This window comes from Cricetulus griseus, chromosome 7 (genome assembly GCF_003668045.3).
Source record: "Cricetulus griseus strain 17A/GY chromosome 7, alternate assembly CriGri-PICRH-1.0, whole genome shotgun sequence".
NCBI lineage: Eukaryota > Metazoa > Chordata > Mammalia > Rodentia > Cricetidae > Cricetulus > Cricetulus griseus.
In genome coordinates this window covers 91,181,378-91,204,645 of record NC_048600.1, presented here as the reverse complement: position 1 = coordinate 91,204,645, position 23,268 = coordinate 91,181,378, and the positions used below count along the sequence as shown (strand labels likewise).

Here is a 23,268-nt window from a genome sequence, read left to right as displayed (position 1 = left end):
CAACTGCTGACTCAATTGAAAACCTTAGTGGCTGGGGGAGTAGAGGGGAGGACAGGATGGCCTGGGAGGCAGCTATGTCTCTCTCACTTGCTTTTTTTAAAGAGCTTACTTCTCTGGAATAGTCTCTGCTTTAGAGAGACATGTGCTGGGAGGATGGCTCAGTAGGTAGGGGCACTTGTTGCTGAGCCTGAGGACCTGAGTGTGGTTCCTAGAATTCACAGGGCGGAAGCACAGAACTAAATCATGCAAGTTGTCCTCTGACAGACACACACACACACACACACACACACACACACACACACACACACACACACTCACAAACACATACACACACTCACACATTCACACACACACACACACACTCACACATTCACACACACACACACACACACACACACACACACACACACACACACGAGAATAAAGATAAAAAGTTTTCTCTAAATTAAAATAAAAAGACAGGGCATCCCTGAGATGCTACCCGTGTCCCTTCTAAGTATCCTGGGCATGGAAATGGAAGCGGCCATGCTGGGTTCTTCCTGAAGACAGTAAGAAGATTCCAGCCAACTTCCAGGGCCATCCTCTGCCAAGCCCCTTTTTTCCTGTCTAGTCCAGAGTAAGAGGGGCCTGGGGACCACAATACCAGCCCAAAGCAGGACCAAAATTTCCAAAGAGATGCTTGGATCCCTGGGCTTTGGAAGAAATAAAAGCCTCCATAGCAATCGGTACTGTGGGAAAGGCGTGCCTCAGCCTACAGGGCAGTCCCAGGAAACTTAGGGTTAGAAGATGATTCCCTATCACCGCTCCCCAAATCATGAGTCAGGCCCAACATGTGCCTTGCCTCTTAGAGGTTTTGAGGCAGCTGGAGCTGTGCACTGCCCTTTTAACCAAGTAACTGAGAGAGGAGCCCCAAGGCAGCGCCACCCCTTCCTCTCCAGCTACTTCTGCCACATCTGGGGAAATAACAGGATGCCTTCCTTTCCTAAATGAGGAAACGTTATGGGGAGCCCGGGGCATTTCCGGGGTTGGGGGTCAGAAGGACACTCACCCTCATGGCCTGGTCTGGAGCAGCCCAGAGCAAGGAGTCTCCTCTCTCTGCTGCTCCCGTTAGCAGCTCAAAATAGCACAGGCTGCAGCCCCGCCCCTGGTCCCCTCCCTCTCCCAGGCCCCTCCCGCTGCAGCTGCCCAACCCTGCCAGAGCTGTGGAGACAGCAGAGGCTGGAGGACTGCGGGTACCAGGTATGCCCACAGCGAGAGAGCAATGGGGTCTGGGTGGAGGGGTAAGTAGGTTATTCAAATAAGGACATGGGTTAGGACAGACAGTGTCATGGGGTTGGGGACAGGAGACAGGAAGGGTGGCACTTTCCTTCTGACACACACTCAGGCTCCTGGACAGCTGAGCTGATACAGCCCCTAAAAATAGCAGAGGAATTTGAGACCTGCAGCCCCCAGCCCTCCAGGCCAAGATTGAGACTGGCACGTGCACGCTCACATACACACACATATCAAGCATGCATGAACTCAATCACAGCACAGGGTACTTGAGAACACTTCAATCATATGCCATCTAATTACTGTATGGAGACACTAACACTACATCCAACATGACATACGGGGCCGATGCACACTAGGCCCAGGCAGCAGTCACGTAGCTGTCCCGTAAGGTCCAGCAAGGGCAGAGACCCACAAGATCAGACTGAGGCCTCCTGCTACCGCCTCATAATAGACGTGCAGAGAATCAATTGCTCTCCTCTGTCTACATTTCCCTCTCCCACACACCAGCCAGCTGCTGGCAGAGGAAAGTAGGGTGGGCGGGGAGGGAGGGGTGGGTCTTAGCTCTGCAAACAGAGGAAACTGGGGGTGTCTGGCCAATGGACAACGGTTGTCAATGAAGAGCTTGTGTTCCTTGTGAGATATCCTGACCTGGCTCTAGGTAACACGACCAAATACCCATCAGAACTATAGATGCCCTGGAGGCTGAGATGGGTACTAGGAGAAAGATGGCAATAAGCAAAAAGACAGGACCTACCAAGGGTCTACAGAACAAAAGGAAACAGTCATTGCTTCCCATCTTCCTCTCCAGGGAGGGAGGAATTGGAAAAACCCAAGCTTGTCACCCACGGCCGGTTCTAAGCACCAGTGTTCCTGCATCTATGACATCCTCCAGGAGCAGACTGGTAAGCACTGCCCAAAGGGACCAAACCCAGCTCTCATTTCTACACAGCACTGTGCAAGTCATCTAGTCTTACCATGTCACACACGTGCCAACATACATAAGCAGACTATCAGGAACAAGCTTGAGCCTCTGCTTGCCAGGGACAGGGTGCATCTTCCCGGGGGGAAGGGAGGGTCCCCTGGTCCTCCTGAGGCAGAGCATCCTCACAATGATGCTCATTGAAGCCCCTGAAAGACTTTAGGATATGATGCCTAGAGCTCTCCATTTCCCTCTCAGTTTCTGATTTAACTGGTCTGGGAAGGAGTCCTGGGCACTGGTATTTTAAAATGTCCCAGGCGATTGATTGGGTTTTGTTTTTAATGTGTATGGGTGTTTTGTCTGCATTTGTGTCTGTGCACCCCATGCCTGCCTGGTGCCCAACGAGGTGAGAAGCGGACATCAGCTCTCCCAGAACTGGAATTGTAGATGGTTACAAGCCACCATGTGGGTGCTAATAACCAAACCCAGGTCTTGTGCAAGAAAAACAAAGGCTCGTAACCATTGAACTCTCTCTCTAGCCCTGGTTTTGGCTTTTTGTGAGAAGGTATCACTTTATGGACCAGGCTGATTTGGAACTCATTATGTATAACCCAGGTCACTTTAAACCCTCAGTTAATCCTCCTCCCTCAGCCTCCCAAGATCTGAGCCACCACACTTCGTGTGTTGTGTTGTTTTTTAAAGATTTGTTTGTTTTTAAGATTTATTTATTTATTATGTATGCAGTGTTCTGCCTGCAGGCAGAAGAGGGCATCGGGTCTCATTATGGGTGGTTGTAAGCCGCCATGTAGTTGCTGGGAATTGAAATCAGGACCTCTGGAAGAACAGCCCAGTGTTCTTAACCACTGAGCCATCTCTCCAGCCCTAAGGTGTTGTTTTGTTTTTGAGAGAGTCTGGCTAAGCAGCCCAGGCTGGCTTTGAACTTGAGATCCTCCTGTCTCAGGCTCTCAAAGCTGGCATTACAGGTGTGTGCCCCTACACGAGGATCCTGGTGATTCTGGCTCAAGCCAAGGCCAAGAACTGAGGCAGGCATAAAGCCTGACACTCATGTGCCCGATGGATGGATGGATGGATAGATGGATGGGTGGATGATGGATGGCTGGCTGGATGGATTGGGTTGGTGGGTGGGTTTTGTAGCAGGTGACTTTAATCCCCCCTCATCTCTACAATGAAAATTATGCTCGTACTATTTCCCAGCCAGTAAGAGGCAAGTACAGAATAGATAGAAAAAAGTTAATTCTCAAAGTGTGGTTCCCAGACCAGCAGCATCCACACCAACTGGAAACTGGCTAGAGATGCTAAAGCCTCACCCCAGCCTCCTGAATTCAGAGCACCAGATGGTGCCGGGCATTTGTGACTTCAGCCAAACCTCTAGTAATTCTGATGCATACAGAAGTCTGAGAACTGCTGCTTGAAAGGAATTATTCACAGTGTACCATGGTTAAAGATAAAACTGGCTTCAGAGCCAGACTTCCTAGCTCATTTCACACAGTAACTATACACAGTAAACACTCTATAATTCAATTTTCTTCACCTGTAAAATGGAAGAAATAATAGTGCCTATGGCATAAAGTTAGCATACAAAATTCTAAAAAACACTGTCCAGTTCTGGGGCTGGGCTCAGTGACAGAATATTTATTTAGCATGTTTGAGTCCCTGGGTTCCATCTCCAGCACTTGGGGGAGGGCACCTGTAAACAAATGTAAATGACAGCTGTGCTGTCTCAGTGACTAAAAACACTTGCTGTGTAAGCATAAGGCCATAAGTTCAAACTCCTAGAACCCACACTAAAGCCCAACAAAAGCGGCTGGAGAAATAGCTCTGAAGTTAAGAGCATGTCTTGCTCTTCCAGAGGTCCAGACCAGAGGACCTAGCACCCAAGCCATCACAGCTGCCTGGAACTTCAGCTCCAGGGGAGCTAACACCCTCTTCTGGTCTCCATAGGTACTCTCACACATGTGGCATATACTCACACAGACACCCCCCCCACACACACACACATGAGTGAATGAGCACACACATGCACATGCACGCACAAACACATATGTGTATATGTGTGCTCATATGTGCCTGGGTTTTATGCCTGTAATTCCAGGGCCTCTGCCCATGCATATGTGCAGGTATCACATAACACACATACAGCTACACACAGATTAAATACATAACTTTCTATTAACAATGATTGAAGGGGGCCTAGAGAGATGGCTTAGAGGTTAACAGCAACTACTGCTCTTCCAGAGGTCCTGAGTTCAGTTCCCAGCAACAACATGGTGGCTCACAACCATCTGTAATGAGATCTGGTGCCCTATTCTGACATACAAGCACACATGCAGACAGAACACTGTGTAAATAATGAATATTTTAAAAAAATTATTTAAGAAGCCAGGCGTTGGTGGTGCACACCTTTAATCCCAGCACTCGGGAGGCAGAGGCAGGCGGATCTCTGTGAGTTTGAGACCGGCCTGGTATACAAGAGCTAGTTCCAGGACAGCCTCCAAAGCCACAGAGAAACCCTGTCTGGGGGTGGGGGTGGGGATGATTGAAGAAAGCCAGGTGTGGTGGGTCACGCCTTTAATCTCAGCACACTGGAAAAAGATAGGTATATCTCTGTGAGTTCAAAGTCAACGAGGTCTACATAGTAAGGTTCCAGGACAACATGGGAACATTATAGAGACCCTGTCTCAAAAAACAAAAACAAAACAAAAAGATTGAAGAAGATACCCAGTGTCCACCTCTGGCCTCCATATGTACTCCAAAAAACAGTTAAAGGGAAAAAAAACAAATAGATACCATTATCTTAAAGGGGTGGGGAGAGCTGGAGAGTGGGCTCAGGGGTTAAGAGCGCTCTTGCAGCCGGGTGTTGGTGGTGCACACCTTTAGTCCCAGCACTTGGGAGGCAGAGGCAGGCAGTCTCTGTGAGTTTGAGGCCAGTCTGGTCTACAGTAAGTTCCAGGAGAGGCTCCAAAGCTACAGAGAAACTCTGTCTCTAAAAACAAAACAAAACCCTCTGCTTGAACTCTGTTACATGGCGTCTTTCTCTCGAGCACTGCTTTTCTTAAATTACAACACCCCAGGTTTGGTCCCCAAGTGATGGCTTATAACCATCTATAATTCTAGTTGTAGAGGATCCAACACTGTCCAACCTCCAAGAACATCAAGCATGTATTATGATAGACATACATACATGCACACAGAACAGTTCTTTTTTTTTTTTTTTTTAAGATTTTATTTATTTATTTTGTATAGTCTTCTGCCTGCATGCCAGCAGAGGGCATTAGATCTCATTCAAGGTGGTTGTGAGCCACTACGTGGTTGCTGGGAATTGAACTCAGGACCTCTGGAAGAACAGTCAGTGCTCTTAACCTCTGAGCCATCTCTCCAGCCCCACACAGAACAGTTCTACACATAAAAGAAGGACTAATAATTCTAGGTGTGGGGGTGCATGCCTTTATTCCCAGCACTCTAGAGGCAGAGGAAGATGGATCTCTGTGAATTCAGGGGCAGCCTAGTAGCTACACAGTGAGTTCCAGGAGCTACATAGTGAAACCCAGCCTAAAATAAATAAATACGTACATAGTAAATAAATCTAAAACAAACTTTTAAGTGAGGATGGAGAGATGGCTTAGTCAGTAAAGGGCTTGTATTAGCATGATGACCTGAGTTGGATCCCCAGCATCCATGGAAAGACTCAGGCACAGGAGCTGGAGAGACAGCTCTGGAGTTAACAGGCCTCTTTCAGAGGAGCTGGGTTGCACCGATTCCCAGCACACATGGTGGCTCACAACCATTTGCAACTCTAGTTCCGGGGATCCCTCTTCTGGCCTCGGTGACATGCAGCAAAATACCCATCACATTAAAAAACAGAATCTGTCTACAAATCAAGTTCCAGAACAGTCAGGGCTATTTCACAGAGAAACCTGCCTTCAAAACAAAACAAAATCAAGCACAAAAGCACATGCCTATGATTCCAGAGTTGGGAGGGTGGAGACAGGAGGATCCCCAGGACTTGCATGCCAATAAGTCTAGCTGAATTGGTAAGCTCCAGGTTCAGTGAGAGACGTGTCTCAAGGAATAAAAGTGGAGAGCAATTATGACACTCAACACTGACCTCTGACCTACAGAGAGAGAGAGAGAGAGAGAGAGAGAGAGAGAGAGGGATAGAGGGAGAGAGAGAGAGAGAGAGAGAGAGAGAGAGAGAGAGAACTCCAGTAAATGGCCATGAGGTTTCTAAAATGAAATTTGTGGCTGGGAATGTTATTAAGTGGAAGAGCAATTACCTGGCACCTGCAAGGCCCTGAGTTGAATGTCTGACACTAGGGGAAAATGTTGTCTAGTATATTAGCTTTTCAGTAAACTTTAACTATCATCATACAGTGAGATTACTAGGAAGCTAAAAGGGGGTGGTGTGGGGGGAACTATAGAGATGGCTCAGTGGTTAAGAGCACCACCTGCTCATCCAGAGGATCCAGGTTCAATTCTCAAAATCCACAAGGTAGCTCACAGCTGTCTGTAACTCTAATTCCAGGGGATCTGGCGCCCTCTTCATTCACACATGCAATCCATTTCCACACACTCTTGTACTAGAGGGACACTGTCCTCACTATGATTGTTCTGGGCCTTTCTGTTTGACTACAACAGCTTGGTTTCTGCCCCACCAACACCGCAGGCGCTCTCAGAGGGTACCAGCCCCATCAGGTATCACCACCGAGCTGTAGCCTAGGCCAAGCACCCTTTGTAGCTGCATGTTTGCTTTTTGAATCTTTTGTTTGGAACTATGTCAAGCTGTCAGCTGTCTCTCACCTAACAGTATGCCTGCATCCAGTAGCCTCACTTCCTTCCAATAAGTATTTCTTCAAAGGCTAGAGAAGCAAACAGCCAGGCCTGGGAGGAGTGCCCAGGACAGAACAAGTAGAGATCCTCTGGTAAGCAAAAGGCCTGGGCTTTTAAACAAAACCTTAGCACCGGCTATTGCAGCTGCTTGCTAGCTCCAGCAGTGCCCGGAAGATGACATCAGAGTGACCAAGACGTCACTTCACCTGCAATCAGGCTCTAACTTATTAGCAGCCATGTTCCCACCTCTATCTTTTTCTGTGGGAATAACTAATTTTGGTCAGCTTTCTGATCTGTTTGGTTACACAGGAAGTTATCCCAAAGCAGTATTGCTTCCCCTAGAGAAAAGGGCAGGTTCTTAGGCTAGAAAGAGATAGATACCTGAGACCCCAGAGCTCACTGAGCTTCACCAGTGACCACAGCCAATCCTACTGTGCAGGTGCTGCCCACATCTTCTGTGAGACCAAAAACATCGTTGTGGCCTTCCAGCACTCCACAGGCAGTCAGGCTGGGCCCAGGCAACTCTGTCTGCCTCCAAGCATGGTCATCATCTGGAACCTGCCCATTCCACTTACCCTGGGCCTTGACTTTTCTAGTCATCTCTCCCTGTCTAAGGGCCTGATTCCCTTCTGTTACATGATAGCTCATGTAAATCTCCCTATATTCCCTGCCCACATGGACACCAGCCCTTCTACCTTGTCCAGCCCTCCCCATTCTTGGATAACTCTGTCTTTAAGATACATTTATGGGGTGTAAGAAAAAGTAAAAAATAAAATGCCGGCGGGGTATTGGCAGCATAGGCCTTTAATCCCAGCACTTAGGAGTCAGAGACAGGCAGATCTCTGAGTTCGAGGTCAGCCTTGTCTACAGAGCGAGTGCCAGGACAGCCAGTGCTACACACTGAAACCCTGCCTCGAAAAAATAAAACAAACAAACAAACAAATAAAAGGCCCACCCCCCAAGTGTAGTGCCAAAAGGGATGGAGCAACAACACACCTCTGGGGATAAATCCCAGCTCAGCCTCTTTCTTGCCCTCTGATCTAAGAGGGAATTATTTCACTTCTTCAAGTCACCACTCCCCCACCCCCTGTCAGTAGTATAATATGATTCTTGCCTTGTGTGGTTGTTGTGAGAATAGAAGACAGTACATATAAGCTTATGTTTGACAAATTAAATTGTAGGTGGTAACTACATGATTAACACCACTAAATTATCATTTAAAGCCACAGCACTCGACATCTGTATCTACACACCTCATGCAGTGGCTCCTGATTACAATTGGTGTGGTACTCTGTTGCATATGGAGAGTCACACATTATGTAGGATTAGACTCTAAAGTCATCGTGCAATACAAAAGGAGGATACAGTCAAAAACTTCCCGAGCTGGAGAAACGGTTCACTAGTGAAGATCCCTGGCTGCTGCTCCTCCAGAGAACCTGGGTTCAATTCCCAGCACCCACAAGGTGGCTTACAACTATCTGTAACGCCAGTCTCAGAAGATCCTATGCCCTCTTCTGGCCTGGGGCTGTGTTCAATAATTCTAACAATAACAATAATTCTACTTAGTAATGACCTCGGAGACGGGAAGGCAGCTCAGTGGGAGAGTACTTGCTGGCATGCTTAAAGCCCTGGGTTCAGTCACTAGATTGTTAAATAAAAAAAATACCAAAGTGGGAGTGGTGGAGCCTGCAACTCAGACATGCCAAAGAGGAGCTGCAAAGTGCTTCCTGTAGAAGCACGTAAGACTTTTGGAGAAAGAGAGTTGACACTTATGTAACCCTTAATTACAGCATATTGTTATTATTGTTGCTATTTTATTACTGTTAATCTCTTACTGTGCTTAATTTATAAATTAAACTTTACTATAGGTATGTATATAGGAAAAGAGTTATTTCTAGGATGTGGTATTAGCCAAGCTTTCAGGCCATTTACTACGGATCTTGGAACACATACCCTGTGGATGACGGGGGAGCCAGTGTACCATTCTATACAATATATCACCACGGAAGCACAATGTACAGTGTGTACAACATATAATAAAAATACCCAAAATACTACTTTTATAATTTTAGGCCAATATAATTTCTTGCACAAACATATAGTTGAACTCATTCAAGTTTATTGTGTGTACACTATGACTATGGAGCCTAAATTAATGTTCAGAATGGTTATCAACTGATGTCATGTGTTTAAGCCCGCTCTCCCATAAGAACCACTTTCTGCCTCCTTCAAATGCCATAGGTAAAGACTGGTCCTTCACATCTTAGCTAGAGTTGACTCCACCTTGCAAGCAAGCTTCTGTCTAGTTGTTCTACATGCCAGGCTACAACAAAAGCCAGCCATCTTACCCACAGCTGGATGGTGTTTGCTGAGATAGACGGAAGCCCTGGTAAGGGCAAGCACAGAATACACATACGTGCTGTGGGATATTTGATCACACTGTATGAAGATGTCTCTGTCCTCCCTCACCTGCCTAAAGTACCTTCTGACTGGTTTAATAAAGAGCTGAATGGACAATAGCTGGGCAGGAGAGGACAGGCATCCCACGGAGACAGGAACTCTGGAAAGAAACTGAGGCAGGGTTCTGCCAGACAGACAGGGAAAAAGTCTGAGGTATGGTACTGAGGAAAGGTAATGAGCCATGTGGCAGAGCATAGATTAATATAAACAGGTTAATGAAAGTTATAAGAACTAGTTGGGAATAAGCCTAAGTTAAGGCCAAGCTTTCGTAATTAGTAATAAATCTTAATGTCATTATTCAGGAGTTGCAGTCCAAAGAAAGACCTGTTACACACATGCATACAGCTTTCCGAGACTCTGCCCAGCTCTATGCCTTTTTTGTTGTTCAGCCCTGGAGTTAAACAATGGGTGGCACTCAGAACCCAGGTTTATAACAATCTGTTGCAGGCTAGGACCTAGTTACGGGACAAATTGGTGACATCAGGAAAATACAACTGTCCAATGTCCATCACTCTGTAAGTAACCCCTAATAGACTTGGTTTTACTCGTCAAAATGAATTTGAAGGGCTGTTGTTGAGTGACAGAGTGCTTGCCCAGTATTCTTGAGGCCCTGTGTTTAAGATCCAGTTCAGCTGCCTCCCAATAGGGGGTGGGGGAGAAAACTTGAGTGAGTCGCTCTTCTGGTGGTTGGTGCTGGGGGCATATTTAATTTTATATTTTCTTGGAATACTCACTCAACACCATCCTACTCTTCAGCACTAAGCACAAAGTAGGTATTCAACAAGCTACTGAATTGACGCAACTCATCTAGAAGGTGCAATAATAAGCTGGATGGAATGGGGTTGAGTAAAGAGGTTATCCCCATGGGGCCAATACTCTGCCATGCCATGCTGGTAGAATGATTAGGTGAGAGGTGCTTGGCCCTGTAGGTGGCTAAGCAGAGCCACAGTAAGCCTTGTGGGAAGTGTGAGAGGCCAAGGAAGCTGGCCACCCAGCTAGCAGTGCAGTGTACCTCCTCACAGTGAATGCTACAGGGAAACACCACCCAGCTAGCAGTGCAGTGCACCTCCTCACAGTGAATGCTAAAGGGAAACACAAGGTCTGGTTCTTTTCTGTCTCTGAACTAACTACCCTTTAAGCAGGCAGAAGTGGGACGCTTGTTGTTGTAATCCTGTCACTCATCCATCACTGGGCTCTGCTTAGAGATGAGGGAATACACAAGAATGGGTGAGTGGCACAAAACTTAGACTTGTAGTCTAAGTCCCTCTCCCCCAAAAATGACCAGTAGAGGAAAGAACAAATACACCCCAATAGTTATAACTGAAGGGGGAATGTGCTCCTCTAGCAAGGGGCACCAACCAAGTTCTGGGGAGATTCAAAAGCTGAGAATGTTTTGGGGGTGGGAGTTAGACACCTGGTACAGAGAGCAAGGCCATGAAAGGGCTTTTGTTTTTGTTTTTGTTTTTTACTTTTTTAGAGACAGGGTTTCTTTTTGTAGCCCTGGTTGTCCTGGAACTCATTCTGTAGACCAAATTGGCCTGGAAATCAAAGCTCCACCTGTCTCTGCCTCCCAAATGTTGGGATTAAAGGCCTGAACCATCACTTCCTGGCCTGGGGTTTTGCTATTTATTTGTTTGTTTGTCTTTGGAAACAGGATTTCCTTGTGGTAAATAGTCTAAGCTGGTCTCCAACTCACAGTGACCTCACTCAGCTGCACAAGTGCTAGTATATCAGATGCTTGGTTTATCAGAAAAGATATAGTATAGAAAACAGTAAAATCAAGGTTCTTTTTAAAGATTTATTTTTATTTTATGTGCATGTATGTCTGTATAAGGGTGCCAGATCCCCTGGAGCAGGAGTTACAGACAGTTGTGAACTGTCATATGGGTGCTGGGAATTGAACCCAGGCCCTCTGGAAGAGCAGACATGCTCTTAACCTGTGAGCTAACTCTCCAGCCTCCTGAGATTCTCTTTAAAACTTTAAAAAAGCCGGGCGTTGGTGGCGCACGCCTTTAATCCAGGCACTCAGGAGGCAGAGGCAGGCGGATCTCTGTGAGTTCGAGACTAGCTTGGTCTACAAGAGCGAGTTCCAGGACAGCCTCCAAAGTCACAGAGAAACCCTATCTCAAAAAACAAAACAAAATAAAACAAAACAAACCTTAAAAGAAAAAGGATGTTCCCAACCTCATTTGTCCCTAGTTCCTCCTGTAAATCAAAACTCCTATAAATATATATATACATACATGTATATGTGTACAAATATAAATTTATATGTCGAGTTGGGAATGATGGACCACAGCTTTAATCTCAGCATTCAGGAGACAAAGGCAGGTAGATATCTGTGAGTTCCAGGCCAGGCAGAGATACACTGTGAGATCCTGTTTCAAAACAAATAAATAAATATATAGAATTTTTTAGTCAGTCTATCAGACTGACATGACTTAGTGGGTAAAAGCACTTGTCACCAAGTTAGTCAACCTGAGTTTAACCCTGGAATCCACATGAAGAAGACAAGTAAATCCACAAGCTCTCTAACCTCCATCCATGTGTGCCATAGCATGTTCATTTTTACACACACACACACACACACACACACACACACACACACACACACATAATAAACAGATAGATATGAGGGAATCCATAGGGATGGAGAGATGGCTCAGCAGTTAAGAGTGTTGACTGCTTCTCCAGAGGACCAGGGTTCAATTCCCAGCACCAACGTGGCAGCTCACAACTGTCTGAACTCCAGTTCCAGGGGATCTGATGCCCTCAGACAGACATGCAGACAAGACATCAATGCATATAAAATAAAAATAAATAAGTCATCTAGTGGGATGGTGGAGATGCAGACCTTTAATCCCAGAATTCAGGAAGCAGAGGCAAGTGGATCTGAGTTCGAGGCCAGCCAGCCTAGTCTACATAGTGTGTTCCAGGACAGCCCTGGCTACACAGAGAAAGCCTGCCTGGAAAAACAAACAAAACAAAAAAATCTATAAACACCGTTTCCATGAATGAGTACCAATTACATAATGCTTGTATTACTAGCTTGCAGTGTGTAATAACATAAAGCAAATGGGAACGCGTTATTTTGGCAAGTTGTGAGGAGCCCTGTCTCAAGCACTCAGCCCTAAGGACTAGGGAGAGACTGCAGAATTTGTGCTTCCTGGGTAGGAGGGGCCCAGCTACCAGCGGTGACAGGTGCGCCCCATCAGAGGACTACCCACGTTCCTCGACACCAGCTTTAAAGACAATGTTTACAGAAAACGTCAGAGCAGGGATGCCTCCGTATTTAATGCCCTACAGTGATCAGTGGGTCCTGAAAGGGAAGAGGCCAAATTCCTTAAAGAGACCTAAAGATGGCCTCATAGAGGGTAGGGGTAGGTAAGAGGAAACCTGGACTGGCTCAAAGTCCGGAGTTCTCAGTGGCGGGCAAATGTGCCTTAGCCCAGAAATACCTCCGCACTTCCTGTTCCGCCCAGCCGCCCGCGCAAGGGTGGAGCCAGGCTTAGCGCATGCGCTTGGAGCTCCACAGACGCTCCGCCCTGCAGCTCCACCGGAGCCCGGCAGAGGGCGGCCTTCCCCTTCTCATGGATCTGCGGGCACCACAGAGGCTGCAGGACTTTGCCTCTGCTGGGCCCCGCCCCCAGCAGGCGTCCCGGGGAGCAGAGGCTTCAGGGGGGCTGCAGCCGCAAGATGGCCTCTCGCTTTACCCAGGAGAGACACGGCAAAGAAGGTGCAAAAATGAGCTGGCGCCTACATTGTTTCTTTTCACTACTGACTTATCCTGAGTACCTGAAAGAGTTCCAACACGTAGAAGACATTTAATAAGCGTTTACTGATGGAATAAAATGAATGAATACCTGAGTTTATAGTTGGAAGATTCAAGGGACGCCCTGAAGTTTATAGTGGAGAGAGGGCTGAGCCAAGCAGTCAGTAGAGTCAGTGGGCAAGGAGCGGGCAGCCCACAGATTGCTGCTGTCCCGGAGTCTGGGGTCAGCCACTCCCTATACCCTCCATTCTACCCGACTCCGAGCCTAATACATCCGAAGGTTTGCTCAGAGCCCTGTGCTACTACACCAAAAACTGGTGTCTGCCCCCCAAAACTAACAGTCAGATCCAGGCTGTATAAGGAGTCCACCTCATTGGGTGGACCCAGGTGTCCTGCTTCTCTCTTGGGACTCTCAGCTGCTGGGGATTTCCTCAGCTCCTGGGGGATTTCCAAATTGCCCCGGCTTTCCCAGTCTTCCACAAGGCCCAAAGCCCAGGGCCAGTCTTGATGGCAGTCTCCCCAAGCCTTGCATGCCCTGCCTCAACGTCAGGGAGACTGGGGCCTCTGGGTCTCCTAAACACACCACATTCACTATATGCACACCCCATCCCGTCTGGCGGACATTGGAGAATGTCTTTTCATGTAAATGACCGCTTTTCTCTATTCCCACAGAACAATCACGGAAAACCAGCATAAGGGTCAGCCACCCTGACTAATAAAATCCAAAGGAGGTCTTCCAGGGTGTGAGAGATGGACGGTGGGATTCCTCAAAGTCAGAGAGGCCCCTCCAGACACCCTCAGGTTCCCCGAGTGGGGGAGGGGGGCACAGAGCCAGTGTTTGAAGATCTGTGTGTTCACTTCTGGAGGCCCTTACTGGGCCTGTTTCTAGAACCCTTTGAAGTTACAACAAAGCCAATCCCCGTCCCCTCAGAGGCAGGAAGAAGGCTTTCTGCTTTGCCTACCTGGTCTCCACCCCCCACCCCCCACGTGCAAAGCCCGCCAAACCCATTGGGGCGTGTGAGCACCTGTGTTGTTACCAAGCCGGGCAGAAGCCATGCTTGGCAAGGTGAGGGAGCACTGCCCCAGTTGTGGTGGCACATCGCCAGGGACCTGCTGTCCCCCAGGGCATCGGGATTCCAGAGTTGGTGAAGTGGAGAAATGGCCAGAGAGAACAAGCCTTCCTTCCGGAAAGAAAGGGGAAATGCCACCAGGCCCAGCCTGGCGGGAGGGGGTGGGAGCTCCCTGAAGAAAGAGATAAGACCGACTGCAAGACCTGTCTCCCTGCCCCCACCTCACACTTTCTGGGAGCCCGGCAGAGCTGCACTGATGAATGCAGCAGCCACTGTCCATGGGTGGCCATTTAATTTTAAGTTAAATAAAAAACATTGGGACTGTTTCTCATTAAATGAAAATCAAATAAGACGTAAGGTTCTGTTTTTCTGCTGCACTAGCCACATCCCAAGGGTCCAGTGGCCACAGGGCCACAGAACATTTCTGTTTTCACAGCGTTTTCTGTGGGACAGTTCTGGTCCAGGAGATCCCCCCCTCCAGTCTTGCCCAGGCCTCCTTCAGATGGTGTCCCTGACTTGCTGCTGCTCTCTTCCAACCCTGCCCACAGCCTGCTTACACCGTGTCCCAAGTGTCACATCTCGTTCCCTGGGCCTCGAAAAGAAATAGGGGAGAGGGAGCAGTCACAATTAGCATCCAGCCAATGAGCAGAAGCCAGAGGGCACAGGGCTGAAAAGAGACTGAATGGAAGCCTGCCTCCACCCCAAGGCGTCCTGGCTTGGGAGAAAGCCCCTCACAGTCCAGCACAATCCAGCCTTGTTTCCAGTCTCTGGGCCAGGCATGGGTAAGACGTCTGGAATGTAGTGGCCTGAGGGTTTCCCCACCACAGCACTGGCTGCCGGACTTGGTAGCGCCCCAGAAGAGTCCTAAGGAAACCTTTAATGTTCAAGGGCAAATAAAGTCAATGAAGTCACCTTGCCCCAGGTCGGAACCTCTATCATGGGGCAGTGAAGGCCATAATTGGACATCTCCTTCTAGCCAGCCAAATGAAGCAAATGAGGAGGGGGAGAGTGGACCCTGGGCACCTGCTAGAGTGACTCAGACAAGCTCTACTGGTCCTGGGTACATGGAAGAACAGGCAACAGTGGATCTGACTGCCAGCACATCCTACCACGGGGACTGAGTCTGAGGGTCTAGCTACAGTAGTTAGAAAACATACCCAAGAGAGTCTGGGCAAACACCTATGTGTGATGAGGATGAAGCCAGGAAACAGCAAGCTAGGGTTGCCTCTAGTTCTGTGCCTATGTTTGTTAAGCCTGACTGGAGATGGGCTGCTGGGAGCAAGACAGGAATGAAGACAGACAATGACAAGGAGCAGAGTAGGTCTGCCAACCGGAAAACAAATAGGAAGAAGCCTGGTACTCTAAGGGCATTGGCACCAGACTGGGGAAGGCAGGGAAAGCTCAGCACAATCTGAAAAACTGGTGTGAAACTATGAAGAGCAGGCTGGCACTCAGGGAAGGCTGTCCAGGCTGAGGTTACGGGAGTCCCTGAGGAAGCTGGGGCTCTTTCCTCTCTCCACTGGAAAGATACTTTGGGCAAAAGCAGTAGCCTGAGGGCAGGAGTAAAGGACACCCAGCTGAGTCATTAACAGTGATGGAGCCTGCAGCACTCCTGTGCATGCGCAGATGGTCTCCATGTGGGACACCAAGCACTTCCTGGGGTTCAGAGATAGAGTAATGACAGTAATGCTCTCTTTCCAGCCCACATAGTAGTTCTCTTAGTTATGGTTCCACCTGCTATAGTCCCAGTTAGCCACAGTCAACTGCAGTCCAAAACATCTGAATAGCAAATGCTAGCAACAAATAATTCATCGGGTTGTTCATTTGTTGTTTTTGTTTTTTGTTTGGTTTTTGTGTTTTTAACAGGGTCTCACATAGCCCAGGCTGGCATCACTATGTAGTCCAGAGTGATCTTGAATCCCTGATCATCCTGCCTCCACTTTCTAAATGCTGGCTTGCAGGTGTTCATCACTGTAAATGGCAACTTTTCTTACAATGTTCTGTTTCTGTTGGGATTATTTTATTTTACCATTGCTTAATCTCTTACTGCACCTAATTTCTAAATTAAACTTTACTTTGTAGAAGAAATAGTATGTGCAGGGTTTTGGGTGTCCATTGGGGATTTTATACCCTCTGAGGATGAAGGCAAGTACCTTAATAGTTTTGAGGCACTACTCAAAGTGATTATAAAAGCACTAGAGTCATCAGTCCTCAGAACATCATCATCACTCTTATTTTACAGTAGAAGAAAATAAGTCCCAAAGAAATGAAAGAATTTGTCCAAGGCTATTCATCTAGAAACCAGATTTGGACTGGGCAATCCAGCTAGAGCCCAGACATCACCCAAAATGTTACAACTCATTGAAAATGCGCGCGCGCGCGCACACACACACACACACACACACACACACACACACACACACACACTGCCCAGTCCTGATTTCTGGGCCCTTCTCTCTGTGCTGCCTTCCTCTTCCTTCTTGTCCCAGATGAGCTGGGAGCAGTTCCCACGGAAGAACCAACCCTCCAGCCAGCATTGCCCTGTGTGCCGCACAATGCCCACAGGGTGCAGAGAATGAGTGGGGCAACCAAAGGGTCTCTTTATAGATTAGTTACCCTCTCCATTCCTTACTCTTTTTAATAAGTCAAGTATTTTTAGATTTTTTTTTTTTTACGTGTAAGGATGTTTTGTCTGCAAGTATGTACATGGACTATGTGCATGCCTGGTGCCCACAGAGGTCAGAAGCATGTTAGATTCCCTGGGACTGGAGTTATGGGAGTCTTGAGCCATCATAGAGGTACTGGGGACACTGACCCTCTGCAAGAACAAGTGTTTTGTTGTTGTTATTTTTTGGTTTTGGTTTTGTTTTGTTTTTTGAGACAGGGTTTCTCTGTGTAGCTTTGGAGCCTGTCCTGAAACTTGCTCTGTAGACCTGACTGGTCTTGAACTCACAGAGATCTGCCTGTCTCTGTCTCTCTAGGGCTGGGATTAAAGGTGTGAGCTACCACTGCTACAGCATTGTTCTTCACCATTGAGTCCTCTCTCCTCTCCAGCCCCTCTCTCAGCTGTTTGTTTGCTTGCTTGTTTGTTTGTTGAGACAGGGTCTTATGTAGCTCAGGCTGGCCTCAAACTTGCTATGAAGCTGATGCTAAATTTGAGCTCTTGATCTTTATGCCTCCAACTCCCAAGTGATACAATAGACTACAGACATCCACCACACCCAACAAGGTCCCTCTTCCAATGGCAGAGAAGAGACACCTGAACACCAGTAGCTAAAGAAAAGACAAATGGGCTAAGTGAAATGGAAATGTTCAGCTTTGCCTACGCAGAGACTCCCTCTGCTGTGGAGTTTCATATGGACAGAGAAGGTAAGGACCCAAGCAAGTACTGGAGGCTAATAGCAAAAACATGTTTTGGAAGAGTCTGGGGAAAAGAACCACCCAGTCTAGATTTTTCAAGGGTTGCATGGGCGGCATGTAGGCCATTCTCCCTCTAAGGGCAAAGCCACAGACTCCAGTAGAGCAAGAGCCAGTCACCATGCCCAAGCGAACACAGAGGGGCCTCTGCATGCCTGTGCAGTGTGATTTGCTCCCACCAGCAAGAGAAAGGGCACCTCAGGTCATCAGGCTGGTATTCCTCACTTTCCCCAGTCCCCACAACCTATACAAGAAACTCCTGTCATCCAGAAGTCCCAAGGCCAGACTGTGAAGCTACAGTACAGTAGGGGCATGGTAAGGCGTAGCTCAGGGCTGTGGGGAACAGGGCTGTTTGCAGTCACTGGATTTCAGGAAGGCAGACCACAGTCGTGCTCCCCCAACACACACACACACACACACACACACACACACACACACACACACACACTGCCTCAAAGGCCATGGGCCCAGTTTCTCTCTTGCCTTTATTGATATTGATCCCTCCCCCCAACTCTGTGTCAGGCTGATGTCAGGCATCTTTCTCTACCTTGCTACCTTTTTTTTAAATTTATTTTGTTTAATTTTATGTGCATTGGTGTTTTGCCTCCACATATGTATGTACACTACATGCATGCCTAGTGCACAAGGAGGCCAGAAGAGGGCATTGGATCTCCTGGAATTTCACATGAGCCTGCATGAGATGCTAGAAACCAAGCACAGGTCCTCTGTAAGAACAATAACCTCTTAACTACTGAGTCGTCTCTCTAGTTCCATCGCTTCTTTTTACTAAGACAGAGTTTATCACTGAACCTGGTACTCGGTGACAGTTAGTCTGGCCAGCCGGTGGTAAGCCTCCACCATCTCCTGTCTGTGCCTCCCAGTGCTAGAGTTACAGGATATTCCACACACTTAGCTTTTTATATGAGTGTAGTGATCCAAACGCAAGTCCTCTATCTGTTTACCCATCTTTCCAGTCCCCACTTTTCTTTCTTTTTAATCTTGATGTGTATCCAAATGAGTAGGGGCTTGATCCCACCCTGTGCCTGGTCCTCCAGGTAACCCAGGCATCTGCTTGGAAGGGTACAAGGCTATGGCAGGCTCAGCACAGGCTGGGTTCCCCCAGTGCCTGGAGTGTCAGGCACACAGGCTGTTGCAGCCCACACAGCTCAGGGGCCCATGAGGTGGAAGATACCAGGCCAGCTGGGGCTTCTATAGTCAGTTCCACAATGGAACCAGTTCATTAAGGAGGGAGGCAGGAGGCAGAGCCCATCAGCAAGAACTCAAAGCACAGGAGACAGCATCAAATCTTTGCCCCTTGCCATGCATCTAAAAGGTTCTATTGGAATCGCCAAATATTGCCCCTTCCATGTGATGGGCCTGAGATGAAACTGGGTGTCACAGAGGGTCATGACATTCTCAGGCTGCCTGACAGTGCTGTCACCACTTGGCCTGTGGCCCATGCCACCCAGGGCTGAGATCTAGCTTTCACCAGGAGCCCATAGTTCTAGGGCAAGCATGGGCTCCGTCATCACAGGCTGGGACTGTCAGTCTCCTCACCAGACAAGCCCGCAGTGTGACATGAGGAGCAGGTGCTCCCTGATACCTACCAGACTGCACAATGGCTGGGGGATGAGGAAGAGACATCCCTCCTCTCCACCTCATATTCAGTACTTTCCTGCTCCAGAGCCAAGCATGGCCTCCAGTCCCACTGTCGTACCCAGGGTGAGAGCTCTCTCCCTGAGTACACCCTGTTTGCCACAGGGCCTGGCAGTGAGAAGAGTTAGGAGGAGGGAGGAAGTGAGTCAGCTCCTTACAGAAATGGGAATGGGAGGGAAAAGAAATGAGATCAGGGGACAAAGGGCACAGGGGCTACAAAGGTCATCGAGAAAGGAACCAGGTCCTAGCAATGTTGAGAAGACAGATATGACTAACAAATCCAGGGGTGTCTGGATGGTCCCCGTGGACCAGAGAACCTGGTATTGGTAGGCAGGCCCCACCTGAGGATGGAATCTGAGGCTCTCCCTTTCCTGTTTCATGTCAGGGCTGGACAAGGCAAGGCCTTGTGGGAAAGGACCAGCCTCCTCTCTCCACAGGCCTACCAGGCCTTCCCTTTCTGCTACTGAGTCCTGCTCCTGAAGCCGAGGTTCCTCAGGACCTGGCCAAGAGAGGGAGAGATGTTTACATCTGCCTGTGGGGACTGAAAGCCCATCACCCTGAGATCCAAGAATATAGCAGTTCCCACTGGCCTAGCTCCTGCTGCTGCCTCTGGTGGCCTCTCTACCCATGTGGGAGCTGTCCTCAGGCTCCAGCTGGAATTTGTTGCTGAGATTGGAAGAGAACCTTACCATGAACCTTCCCAGCCTCCCGACATTCCAGCACAGAGGCAGCCTAGGGAAAAACAGCAGGAGGGAAGAGGAAACCAGGAACCCAAGCCACATTCCAACCCCTCAGAGACCTGCAGATAGGCACATTCCGGAAAGGGTCTCCTGGACCGGACATTGTAGGCTCCCTTGGAACCCTGAATCTCCAGTGGTTCATGGGGACTTCCTGCAGGCCCAGGAACAGGCTGCACCTGGGTTTCTCTCTCCCTACCCAGGATCCTGCTCCCGGATACCTGTAGAACTTCATTCTCCTCCACTCCTGTGAGAGATGCCAAGTCCTAAACACACTAGAGTTAGTGAGTGGAGGCAAGGGAAGGCAACAGACTGCAGACAGGTCACCAGAGCCCGGCAAAGAGGAGAGTTCTAGCAACCGAACTTTAACTACACAAAGAATACCAAACAAAAGAGTGGGAAACCAGTTTCTGGCTCAAGAACCATCCTATCATCCACAAATGCCTGCATAGGCCCTGCCACTCCCCCAACGCTGACCTCCACCTGCTGCATGGAGAGACAAGCAGATAACTAACCAAGTCTCAATGGATGCTATGAAGGAGAAGGGTGGAGGCCGCTAAGATGGGCCCAGACATGATCTGAGAGGACCAGGGAAGGGTTCCTTGAGGAAGCGACATTCAAACTTTGGGAAATGTGCATGTGTGCATATGGCATGCAGGGAAAAGTACCATGGACAAGAGGAATGCCCCAGAATTCCAGATTAGGAAACAATGGGAACCCCAGGTTTAGACACCCACCTGATGGGTCCCCCACTGGCTGTACTCAACTTCTCCCACAATACAAACAGAAGAATAACAGTGCACAGCTCTATGTCATGCAGAGGGGACACTCCAGTGATCCTGCCACCATAAGTTCTGAGGAAAATATGAGAGGATGGGCCAAAAAGGTGAGACAGGCATTGTCCATGCCTCCTAGATGTAGGGTCTGCAAGGGAAAAGCTGTGTAAGGGGCAACACAGTGTATTCCTCCTCCGGCTTGAGGCAACCACACCCTAACCTGCCAAAGGCAGCTGCCCTAGCCCTTCTGGAGGCTTCCTCAGCTACTCTTCTTTTGTTAAGTCTACAAGCCCCAGTCACACTGAGTACTACCTGATGCCATCTGCTGTTCATTCCTCCAGCTGACTCTCAGGGCACACTAAGAACACTGCCACACCCTTCTGCAGGACAAGACTCACCTCTAGCTTCCCCTTCCTGGCAGGAAGACAGGAACGAAGAGGGTTCTAGACTTGGGGCATCAGAGGACTGAGGTCAAGTGAGGCAGACAGCCTCTCCTGTCATTATTTGCCATGCTGTTCCTCAAGGCTTTTCTGTTCCATGAATCTTATCTAGATTCAGTCATTACCACTAGGGAGCATGTTTGCACCCACATCCACCCTGGCCTGGGCACCACAGAAGCCCATACTCTCCCTGGGCCAGAATCTATGCAGAGTGGAGGCTGAGTCAGCTAGGGCAGAAGGCCATGCCCTGATGCCGAGAGGCATATGGCAGGAGATTAAGGGACTCAGAGTGGTGACCCAGGTCTAAGGAAATAGTCTCCCAACCAAACTGCAGCCAACTGAGAAATAAGTTGTGCTGACACTAGCCTCTGCAGTTAACAGACCCGAGGCTGCTGCCAACCACCATCCGGGAGCTGGAATTGGCTGTCCCCCTGAAACTGCTCAAAAGGGGGCAGGGAAACAAGGAAAATGCCACTCCTTCACTGGGCCCGGCTGACACAGGAGGTGCCCACAGACTTGCCTGATGCCTGGGGCACTTCCCTACCACAGGACTGACAATGGAGGCGCCAGACGTCCTGTCCTGGCAGCAGGGGAGCCCCTATCTCAGCTGGGTCATGGATCCCCATCACTCCCCCCTACCATGCTGACTTCCACACTCCAGGCTTCATGAGGAGAATCTAGCTGCTTGGTGCAGTGGGGTGGCGGGAACCCTGCTGGCAGGCAGAGTACATGCTTGTGGTTTCTGGGAAACGCTGTAGAGATTTGCAGCATTTTTAAAATGCTTGTGTTCCCACCAGCCACACACACCCCCCTTCACCTCACTCCCCAGCCACCCCCAGTCAGGGTGCTTGCCTATCTGGTATTTTCCAGAACCATTTCAATGTAAATAAGAGATTAGAAGGAAACACAGGGCAGAGGGCAGTGTCCTGGGTGGTTCAGGGCAAACTACTTTTAAGACCCTGCCCCCATGCCAAGCTGCGCCTACAAAAACAACCATTGACCAGGGCATGTACCCACACTCTGTTCAATGTGGCCTAGGCACTGTGCCCACCACCCACAGGCTGGGAGGCCAGAGCACTCTGGGACTGCCCTTTATTACAAGGAAGTAGAATGGTGTCTCTAAGGGCAGAGAAAGGAGACCTGGCAGAATAGAACTAGCCTCGCTCATTACTCTGCTCCTGGGCCCAGCAACCCAGGACTGAACCTCCAAGCACTCCCAGGGCCTTCCACTCACTCTTCCTGCACTTCTGACGCCTGCCCACTGGCCCTTCATTACCAAAAGAACTTAGTTTGAGCTCTCCTGTGGTAAGACTCTGATGTCAGAGGTGCCTGAAGCTTTGGCATAAAAATTAAATAAAAACTTTCCTGTTTAAAACAAACAAACAAACAAAAATCTCAAAACTCCTCTAAGAATCATTTGGGGGGAAAAATTAGGAACAGCAGCACTGTCTGAACCAAGCAGCACCCAGCAGCTCCACCCTCAGCAAGACTAGTGCTCAGCAGCTGGCCTGAAGACCCTGGAAGCCGCACAATTTCCAGGCTGTCCTTGGAACCCTGCAGGTCCCATTCCTGATGGCACCTGGAGCCTCCATAACAAGGTTAATGTGGTTCATACCATTTCCATCCAGGAGTCTTGAAATTCCTCAACAGCCAAAGGGACTCTGGTGTCCTCTCCCAGACATAGGCAACTCTAACTAGCCAGTCTCCCTCTGGTCTCCACTACAGAAACCTGGAACACCCATTATGCCTTTCCTTCCTTCGGCTGACTTGTTTATTTGTTTATTCATTTATTCTTATTTCAGTGCTGGGATAACACCCAGAACTTTCCCACATGCTAAGCAATGCTCTGAGATAGCCCACCACTGCTGGCCATCTAAAAGAGAAAGTTTAGGTTAAAA

At 48.7% G+C, this 23,268-nt stretch overlaps 1 protein-coding gene across 7 annotated transcripts in view; it reads right to left on the bottom strand.

Annotated features, from left to right (window-relative positions):
• The window catches only part of Myo18a (myosin XVIIIA), a 103,440-nt gene that overhangs the window by 60,900 nt on the left and 19,272 nt on the right, over positions 1 to 23,268 (bottom strand). Inside the window, exon 1 of one of the 7 annotated variants that reach the window (XM_035448310.1) lies at positions 1,049 to 1,143. The exons of the other annotated variants lie outside the window; for them this stretch is intronic. Within the exon in view, the coding sequence (XP_035304201.1) occupies positions 1,049 to 1,054 (6 nt within the window). The 5' untranslated portion in view covers positions 1,055 to 1,143. Of the gene's footprint in view, positions 1 to 1,048; positions 1,144 to 23,268 lie in introns of those variants that run through there. 7 annotated transcript variants of the gene reach the window in all.